Source organism: Mus caroli, chromosome 14 (assembly GCF_900094665.2).
Source record: "Mus caroli chromosome 14, CAROLI_EIJ_v1.1, whole genome shotgun sequence".
Lineage (NCBI taxonomy): Eukaryota > Metazoa > Chordata > Mammalia > Rodentia > Muridae > Mus > Mus caroli.
This window is the reverse complement of record NC_034583.1, coordinates 48760192-48770705: the sequence shown is the minus strand read 5'-3', so window position 1 is coordinate 48770705 and position 10514 is coordinate 48760192. Positions and strand designations below refer to the sequence as shown.

At 44.6% G+C, this 10514-nt stretch overlaps 2 protein-coding genes across 4 annotated transcripts in view; both read right to left on the bottom strand.

The window, feature by feature from the left end:
* Positions 1-334, bottom strand: part of Il17d (interleukin 17D) — an 18192-nt gene extending 17858 nt beyond the window's left edge. Inside the window, exon 1 of the mRNA XM_021182594.2 lies at positions 218-334. Coding sequence (XP_021038253.1) covers positions 218-232 — 15 coding nt within the window. The 5' untranslated portion in view covers positions 233-334. The remainder of the gene's footprint in view (positions 1-217) is intronic.
* A 5566-nt stretch (positions 335-5900) lies between these two features.
* The window catches only part of Ift88 (intraflagellar transport 88), a 91753-nt gene continuing 87139 nt past the window's right edge, over positions 5901-10514 (bottom strand). The window contains exons 25-26 of one of the 3 annotated variants that reach the window (XM_029469188.1): positions 7692-7802; positions 5901-7448 (exon numbers count right to left, since the gene is read on the bottom strand). In XM_029469188.1, the coding sequence (XP_029325048.1) occupies positions 7327-7448; positions 7692-7802 (233 nt within the window). In that variant the 3' untranslated portion in view covers positions 5901-7326. The remainder of the gene's footprint in view (positions 7449-7691; positions 7803-10514) is intronic. The other 2 variants (XM_021181484.2, XM_029469187.1) reach the window with 2 other exon arrangements.

Sequence of the window (10514 nt, the reverse complement as noted above, 5' to 3'; positions counted from 1 at the left end):
CCCCGGCCCCCGCCGCCGCCGCCGCCCAGAGCCGGAGCCGGCGCGGGGGGCGGGTGCGGGGCGCGCGTGCACGTGTGCGTGTGCCTGCCGGGCTGCTGCGCGGCGGGCTGCGAGTGCCTGTGAGACGCCTCTCCGGGCCGTCCTGCCGTCCTCCCCCCGTCCCTCTGCCCCAGCCCGGCCTCGGCCATGCCTCGCCGGTACCCCCGAGGGCGCTCACCAGTGTCCCCAACATCGCGTCGCCGTGATGCTTTCCAGACTTGTTAGGAGGGGGGCTGAAGGCTCTTCTGCGAAGTAAATAAAGGCGCCGCACACGCGGGGCGTGTGGCCTGCGGGCTGGGTGTCGCCCCTACAGAAGTGGACTGGCGGTCCGCCTGGCTGGAGGAGGAGGAGGAGGAGGTGGTGACTGGCCTCGACGCCTCGGCACGGACCAGTGGGGCCTCGGGGATGCAGTCGGGAGGCCGACTTTGGCTCAGAGAAAACGGATTTCTCTAGACATTGAAGCGGTCCAGGAGCTGGACAGGCCACTTGGAAATGAATGAACTCCAACCTAGAAGGACTCTCCTTCTTGCGACCACTTCCTCTTCTGGGATTTCATAGTTCGAAGAATTATACAAGAGATTAAAAAACAGTTATGTTCTGTTAGGCGAGAGGAGGCCGTTTTCCCTTAAATACTCATAAAATGACTCCATGCCTCTTATTCAGCTAAGGGCCGAGTAATAAATACCCTCCCCCACCTGACACATGCTGTAAATGGGCATCTCTTGGTCTAGTTTTACAGTGTTGGAGAACTCAATCACGGTAATGAATTGTGTGAGCAGACATGTAAAATGAGCCTAAAGTTCTGTGAATAAATTAAGGGGAAATCAGCTCAAATGAAAGACTCTTGAAGCTGAAGAGAGCTTGCTCACTTACTTGTTCACTATTTAAATGTCTCGCTTGCCAGGCATCCAGCTAGTGCGTATGATTACTTTTGAGCATTTACGCTTTGAGAATAAAGAGAAATGGCTGAGACTAGCTGAACGCTTTTTGAAAGTGTGCAAAATATTTTTTGACTCCCTAAAACGGCTTGCAGCTTTGGGTTTTAACCAAGTTGTAAACCAGTTGTTAAACTGCATTTCAGTTTTGCTATGCAGAAAAACACTTGCCTTCAATGTTTTAAAACTGAAATACTTTGTAGCGGCTCTACAGTTAAAAGTCCCTTCAACCCTTACAGCTTAAAACATTGTACAATTCCTAGTAAACACATTTGGCTTTATGAAACACTGACTCGCACATAAACATTGTTAACATTGTCTCCTTTCTAGTAAAACGGGAATAAAGACATCGGCACTCAAGTACTACTTATTTTCCATTTGAAAGGTACAGTGTAGGAGTATTTTAGAGGCGAGCATGTCATTATCAGAGTTCCAGGGAACTACTCACTGTGCCAGTCAACAAAGTACCTTCCAGTGTCTGACCAGTTTGTGGAAGCCTCCAGTTACTGAAAACTTAAATTAAACTGAGTAGAGCATAAGATTCATTTGTGATTACACAGGGGAGCAAAGGCTATAAATAGGTGCAGATTTAAAAAAAGTTCCCAGATCTGAGCATTTTATGAAGATACAAACATGTTAATAATTATTCCAGACTTGAGGCTGGGGAGATGTCTCGGTGGGTAAATGGGTTGTTGTGTACTAGGGGTGGGCCAGGTTCTATCCCTGGGTCCCAAATAAAGGTGGGAGGAGAGAACCCACTCCACAAAGTGTCCTCTGACCTGCACATCCATCCATCTTGACCTGCATGTGCATTGTAGTGTGTGTGCCATCACATATGTGACTTTTTACACAATTCTAAAGATATTTTAAAGATTAATCCAGTTACGAGCACTGGCTGTTTTGCAGAGGACCTGTGTTTGGATGATAGTACCAAAATGGTGGCTCACAGCCATCCGACACTGTAGTTTCAGGTGGCTTCACTCTGCTGTTCCAAGTCTAGCAAAGCTGCAAAAGCAATCTTTCAGGTGCCCATGAGGCTAGAAGAGAGCATCATGTCTCGTGGAATTGGTATCACAGGTGGGTTGTAAGTGGCCTATTAGAGTGCTGGGAATTGAACCCTGGTCCTCAGTGAGAATGATGGTCAGTGTTAACCGCTGGGCATCTCCAAGGCTTCCAAAGCCAGCGTGGGATTGGCTCGTTCCATCCTGGCCTTGGATTTCTGCATAAGGTGCATGTGCAGACATTTTCTCTCCTCAGAGGCTCCTCACATAGCAATCCGCACAGCTGCCATGCACCAAGCTCCTCCCATTCATGGAGATTTTTAGCACTTGGTGGAAGACCCACAACGTGAGGACTCCCCCACGTTCTGACTCAGGAGAGGCGACACCCCAAAATCACCCACAAGAAATGGTCTTGCTGCAAACTGCAAGAGGATTTTTATTCAAGAGCTCTCTCGGGTCCACGGTCATACACCACGCAGGGGTAGAGGACCGTGGCGCCCCGAGTAGCTGAGTAAGGGGGTATTTAAAAGGAAGAAACCACAACTCAAGGAGGTGGGGAGGGTGTTGTTGGAAAATACCAAAAATACCAGTTAAGAGTCACAAGGAAGTGTAAAGTCACAAATGTCACAAGGAATACTTGGTAATTGTGAGGGTTATTTCTCAAGACAGTTTCTAAGAGCCCCTAACGATAGCACATTTGCATTGCAGGTTCCAGCAATGGTCAGGGTGGGTCAGGGTNACTTTCTTTGAATGAACANTCTTTGAACCCAGGAAGCGGGTGGGTGGAGGAAGGAATGTCGCTATCTGTTTTATGACCAGCACCTGGAGCACTAAGCCACAAAGACCACACTNCCAAGCCTGGGCCTAAAAGCCTCGAATTTTGTTTTTACTTTGCTATACTTCTTCATTGGACCTTTTATTGTGTTTTGCTTCTTTTTTTTTTTTTTTTTCGAGACTGGGTTTGGGTTCTGCTTCTTAATCCTGCACCATCAACCCGTACACAATAACACTCTGGTTCTGAGTGCCCACTTGCAGTTTCATCCCCCACCAACCCCAGTCTGATCTTTGACATTAAATTGTGTGGCCCTATCCAAGGTCTCCTCATCAGAAACAGCTGACGGCATCCTTGGATCTGATTCCAGCACTCACCTATGTGCTGTCCTGCACCTCTATCTTCAGATCATGCCGTTTTCCACCCACATCGCACCTTTCCGTCCTCGTATCTTCTCGAGTCCAGTTTCATTGCTCATCTTTATTAACATATTCTTACAGTCCTTTGGTGCTCCATTATTCTGCAGTACTTGTCTGCACTAAGCTCTTTTTTTTTTTTTTTTAAATCACACATGGTTTGGGGAGATGGCTCAGCCACTCAAGTGCTTACTATACAAACGTGAGGACCAGAGTTCAGTCTCCCAGAATCAATGCAAAAAAGCTGGGACTAGCATCTGGCTCAGATTAGCAATTTCTTTTTTCTGGTTTGGAGAAATGTCCTCCAAGGTCTATGTATACAAGGTAGTCCCTGGGGCTCAGTTCTTGAAGGGGTAAACCCTGAGATGAATGGAGCTGCTCCACCATGATGTATTTCCAGTACTGTCATAGTGTTCTATATTCATATATCTGTCATAGTATTCTAGGTTCCTATGTTCTGTCATAGTGTTCTGTGTTCTGTCAGAGTGTTCTATAGTCATATATCTGTCATAGTATTCTAGGTTCCTATGTTCTGTCATAGTGTTCTGTGTTCTGTCAGAGTGTTCTATATTCATATATCTGTCATAGTATTCTAGGTTCCTATGTTCTGTCATAGTGTTCTGTCAGAGTGTTCTATATTCATATGTCCGTCATAGTGTTCTGTGTTCACATGTTCTGTCATAGTGTTCTATATTCATATGTCTGTCATAGTGTTCTAGGTTCCTATTTTCTGCCTTAGTGCTCTATGCTCACATGTTCTGTCATAGTGTTCTATGTTCATTTGTTCTGCCATAGTGTTCTGTGTTCACATGTTCTGTCATAGAGTTCTAGGTTCATATGTTCTGTCATAGTGTTCTGTGTTCATTTGTTCTGCCATAGTGTTCTGTTATGTTCTGTCATAGTGTTCTATGTTCATATGTCTGTCATATGAGGTTCAGACATTCTGTCATAGTGTTCTGTGTTCATACATTCTGTCATAGTGTTCTGTGTTCATATATTCTGTCATAGTGTTCTATTGCTGTGAAGAGATCCAATGACCACAGCATTTAATTGGGGCCAGTTTACCGTTCAGAAGTTTAGTCCATTATCATCATGGCAGTTGGCATGGTGGCACACAGGCAGACATGGTGCTGGAGAAGGAGCTGGGAGTTCTACATCCTGAACCACAGAAAAACAGAAAGGGAAAGACTCTGGGCTTGGAATGGGCTTTTTGAAACCTCAAAGCCCACCCCCAGTGACACACTTCCTCCAGCAAAGACAGACCTCCTAATCCTTTCAAACAATGCCATTCTCTGGTGATTCAAATGTATGAGCCTATGGGACCATTCCCATTCACACCACAACAAGTACCAGCACAGGCTCAAAGCAATAGGACTGTTTTAGGGTTTTACTGTTGTGAACAGACACCATGACCAAGGTAACTCGTATAAGGACATTTAAGTGGGGCTGGTTCAGAAGTTCAGTCCATTATCGAGACGGGAGCATGGCAGCATCCAGGCTGGCATGGTGCAGGCAGAGCTGAGAGTTCTACATCTTCATCTGAAGGCTGCTAGTGGAAGACTGACTTCCAGGCAGCTAGGATGAGGGCCTTAAAGTCTACATCTACAGCGACACAGGGCCATACCTTCTAATAGTGCCACTCCCTGGGCTGAGCATATACAAACCATAACAAGGACCAAGTAACCAGAGACTAAAGCCAGAGAAGCTCTAAGCTGAGATAAACTTCCCCCACTCTAGATTGGTTAGCTCAGGCATTCTGTCACAGTAGTGAAAAGCTAATTATATTAGTTGTTTTTCTCATCACTGACCAAATACCTGAAAACAGCAGCTTTAGGGGAGACATTTATTTTGGCTCAGATTGAGAGAATACAGTCAATGGCAGGAAAGGCATGGTGGCAGGAAGCACTGGAATGCAAGAGTGTAGAGGCAGAAGAAGCTCATTCACAGCTCAGTAGACCAGGAGATAGAGCCACCCCAAACATCACCAGCTGGGGACTGGACATTCAAATACGGGCCCGTGGGGACATGCCATATTCAGACGATAATAGAGTTTGATACAAATATCCTTTTACATTTTCCACTTTTTCCCCCTTCTCCAAGGTCACTTAGATCTGTTCTCATCAAATCTCTCCTTTTCTTCCAGAGACATAGGCGAGCCATCACCACCTCCACCACCACATGAACACTGGCCCACTTGCACTCAAGCTTGTACACCCTCAGCCTTCCATGAAACATCTTAGGAACCTTATGACCCCAGGGGCTAACGCTCTGGGCGTGTCCCTTCTCTGCTCTGCTGACAGCAAAGTGTGGCTTCTCTTTGTTCTCTGGTTGTAAAAGTCTTAACTTCTGTTGCTCAGTGTATTCCAGCCTGGGACCTTCCCCCAATAGCTCATTGAAATGACTTTGATAAGGTCAAAGATGATAATAATACTAATACATGATATATAATTATTTGACAAGATGACATAATACACAGTATCTAACTATTGGCAAAGTTAAAATCTTTATGAGATTTTCTTTGTAAAGGTTGACTGCTCCTTTATACCTTTGGTCGGGTTGAGCTTTCCCTGCCCTTTCCTGTTTCAATGGATCTACATTGTGTGTGTGCGTGCGTGTGTACGCACGTGTGTGTGTGTGTGTGTGTGTATGTATTTTAAAATCTTTTGAGAACTTTATATATCACCTCCCCCCTTCCCCTGCAACTCATGTCTACCTCTCAAATTCATGACCTTTTTATTATTGTGTATATATACTTACACACACACACACACGCATATATATATAAGCTATTTTTATGAGTATGTCCAGCCAGGGCTGACAGTTGAGCTTGGACACTTATTCAGGAGTTCATCCCTGGAGGAGACTATTCTCTGACAGGTGCTGACCACCTATAGCTTGTCTAGAGGTGGGATCCTGTGGAATTGTTCCTGTTCACACTGGCATGTCAACTAGTGATATGGTTATGCTGATCTTTTTCAGGCGGCCATATTGTTGAGAGCTCATGTGTGCAGCTTCTTCTTCATATATAGAAGACATTGTCTCACGCAGATGTCCTATCTGGCTCTCACAATTTTCTTCCTCATCTTCCATGATTTTTCCTGAATGTTAGGTTGTATTGGGAATATATTAGTTGGGGTTGGATACCCCACAATACCCTCATATTTTAAAATATTTTTGGGTAAGGTGGCATTTGCTTACAGGCTTAGCTACTCAAGGGGCTGAGTGAGGCAAGAGGATCCTTTGAGCCCACAATTTCAAGACCAACTATCCTTGAGAAGAATTGGTCTCAAGACAGGTATGATGGAGCAGCCAATCCTTTGGACTATCTAGAGCCTCTCAGACATATCTAAAGACACACCAGCCATCCTGCCTCAGCCTCATACCCAAAGCAAGGGATGGGACAGCCCATGCACTTACTAGTGGGAACCATGAAAAAGGGCAAGGTTACAGGTTTGTGTTTGCTCTACTTGTTTTCTTGCACTGCCTTCAAAATAGAACCAACCATCTTTATAATGAGACAAAATCCCAAAGACTCCAAAGACAACCTTCTAAACTCTAGGCAGTATTGCTTGACTAAAGATCATATTTATCTTAATAATTTCTAAGCCGTGAAATATAGTAAGCTCACTACTGTAAGCCTTATTGGCTTGTTGTGGGCCAATAAGGAAGTCATTAGCCTCAGGTAGTAGCTTCATAGTTTTTATTCCGTTTTAAAAAATGACAGCACAAATCCATCCTCAGAGAACAAAATACACTTATTTAAAGTTTCAACGGTGTACAAAATTAAAGTTTGGACATTTGATCCAGGTTTAACATGAACATTACCTTATAAGGCAATTTCTTTTCTTTGGTAAACGACTTATTTGGCTAGAGAGAGCACAATTGGAAAAGTGCTTGCCTTGCAAGCTGGAGGACCTGAGTTCAAGCCCTAGAGTCCATTTAAAGGAAGCTGCATGTGGTGCTTATAAATCTCCGCAGCCAGGGAGCAGAGACAAGCAGACCCGTGGGGGCAGCCAGCCAGTCTTGCCTAGATGGCAAGTTCCAGGCCAGAGGAGCCCTGCCACAAATGTAAAAAGGTGATGGATGGTGCCTGAGGAACATCTGAGGCTGTTTTCTGGCCTATACACACACACACACACACACACAGCATATTAGAGTTTATATTATTCTGGGAGCAAGTCATCTCCTAACTCTTCATCAGCAAAATCATCCTCGTCAATTCTTTTCTTGGCTGCAGTTTTTGGTCTTTCTATCTGAGGGCCCAGTGGATCCACGTAGGAGGCATCTAGGTTTCAAAAGAGATCACACTGTTAGAGCAGCAGAGACAACAAGCAGCTTGAGAGTAATCTAGACAGTGCAAACCCAATGACTCAGAGTGAACAGAAATGCTCTTCCAAGGCTGTGACTTCAGTCTGCACATGTCACATTCTCAGCAATTCCCCGGGACACACTTGCCACCTCCCGGTCGGTCTTCCTTAGACCAGCTGTGCTGGAGGAGTTGTTGGGAGCTAGGGGGTTCAGCACTTGCCTATTTCTTTGTTACCGCTACTTTCATAAGGTTCATCTGTCCCAGGCAAAGCTCTGAGCTTGGCACTCAGTCGTTCACTCTTACTACTGGCACTATTGTTCTGGCCACTGTCTGAAAACAAAAATAAAAATGCATTTGTTTAACATGCCAAGGAATCACAACACCACATTTCTTACATATGCACTCTTATTTTTTTTCTTGTGACAGTGATTCTTAAAGACATTTTTAAAGATTTATTTAATTTATGCATATGAATGTTTTGCTGCATAAAACTTTTGTATGTATGTGCACTGTATGAATGTCTGATGTCTGTGAAGGTCAGTAGAAAGCATCCGCTCCCCTGGAACTAGAGTTATAGAGGGTGGGGAACCACCACATGGTGCTGGGAATTGAACTTGGGTCTTCTACAAAAGCAACAAGTGTTTTTCACCCCTGAACCATCTCTCCAGCCTCCATTGACAGAGTGATCTTTTCGATATTAGGTCTATTCACTAAACTAAATAAGGCTAAGGCTTACCTATATACATACACTTCCACCATATGCTTTCTTTAAATAAAAATTCCCGAGAGAAGCTGACAAAGAGTATGCTTCCTGAAGAGGCAGGTGAGCACAGGGAATAACTTGGGCTGTGCACACATCCATCTCTCAGCACTGCACCTACAACCTGACAGCAACCTGGGGCCTTGGCCTGCATAGAGCTGTGAATACACCTGCTTTAAACAAGAATGGTAAGTTACTCTCCTGAGCAACCTGTGATAGTCCTTGGTAGAAGTAGTAGTACTGAACAGATCCTAGAATACCATATGGGAACTATAGGCAGTGGGCCAATCCACCTTAGACTGATTTTGGGTACATGTACAATATGTATGTCCTCAAAGTGAACTTTTAAAGATCCCCTTTGCCTGTGTGTAAGTGGAGCATACATATGATTAAAATCAGGTGCATTATGGAAAGGGACATGCACTGTAAGCAAGGGCCCTGTAACTGAAACCTGCCAGGCAAGAAAGAGAACCACCTAAACTATCCACACTAACCAAGCTCCCCCTTCGGTTGAACTCCAAGATAGGAAGCCCTAAAAGAGAAGCTGGAGCCCTGAGAACCCTCAGCTGGGTGGCCTGCTGTTTGTCTGACAGTGCTTAGCTCGGTTGTTCTACTTATTTGCTTGATAAAGGTTCTTGGCTACTCTGCAATCTACATGGGCTTTTATTTTATTCTCAAGAGGCCAAGAACCTGGAAACACTTAGCCTAGACCCTGACCACTGGTAACTATCAGTGTTAAGAATGAGGGTTATTTACAGTGGTTGATAAACTCGAGGCAGAAAAAAAAAACTGTAAAGAGAACATAGAAAATAATGTAATTCATTTTTGTTAATTTTCTAGATAGTTAGAAGAGTGAGGTTTTAAAATCAGACCCAAAAGCAAGGATCTGAACAGACTGAGTGTGTGTCACATGTGCATAAGGAATGACAGTGAGAACCCCACATGCATGGGCTCCTTGCCTTGCACTGTGCTGCTTGCAGTGTTGTGAGTGCTGCACCCCAATGCGCTCTGCACAAGAGGAAAGGACACAACACCTGACAGCCCGAGGGCGGCTTTTATCTTAAATATTTCCATGAAGTCACATTCATAAACATTTTAAACATCCAATAACATTCTTTGCATTTTTCTCATTTTATGGATCTCTGAACACTTCCTAGTTTACATTATGCCTGCACTCTGGCAGCACCTCTGTAAATTGTTATGTTAGAGTGTCCAAATCTTAGGGATCCCAAAGGCAAAATTCTCCATAACAAGATAGCCAGAAAGCCTGGTAGAAGATCCTGTCCTGGGCAGGGAGCAGGGGCCTGCAGTGATTACTCTGCCATAGGGGACTCAATATGCTAAATGCGTGTGTAAATCTTTGTTTGAATCTGGATTGTCCCCCAACCCTGTGTCGTGTGTGTGTGTGTGTGTGCATGCTCACTTGTGCATACTTCATCAACCTTGGACCTTACTTTTTAGAAACAAAGTCTTTTATTGGCCTGGCAGTCACTGATTAAAATAGGCTGTCTTACTGGCAAAGCTGCAGGGACCCTTCTGTGTCTGTCTCCCAGCACTGAGATCATAAAGCAGGTACTACTATACACACCTCTTTATGTGGGTTCTGGGGATCAAACCTGGGTCCTTTTGTGTTTGTATGGTAGGTAATCTACAGATTGAGCTAGTATCTGTCTAGCCCTGATTATCTTTTTAAAAATAACTTCTATTAAGGACATCGACATTTGATTTTATTATTTTATGTGTATAGATGTTTTGCCTGCATGTATATCTGTTTGCCACCTGCATGAGAGACCAGAAGAGAGAATTGGATCTCCTGGAACTGGAGTTACAAATGGTTATGTACTGCCATGTCAGTGCTAGGAACTGAATCTAGATCCTCTGCAAGAGCAGCCAGTGCTCTTTCTTTTTTTTTTTTTTTTTTTAATTTTTTTTTTTTTAAAGATTTATTTATTATATGTAAGTACACTGTAGCTGTCTTCAGACACTCCAGAAGAGGGCGCCAGATCTCGTTACGGATGGTTATGAGCCACCATGTGGTTGCTGGGATTTGAACTCTGGACCTTCGGAAGAGCAGTCGGGTGCTCTTACCCACTGAGCCATCTCACCAGCCCCAGCCAGTGCTCTTAATTGCCGAGGCCTCTCTCTGGCCCCAAGACCTCAGACAGTTTAAAGGTCTTGGTGAACATCATCAGGCACTCTCAGCAGGGTGGGAGGCACTGAGTTTATAGAGACTCCCCATCCTGAGGGCACAGTTGGGGTGTGTGTGTGTGTGCCTATAATCC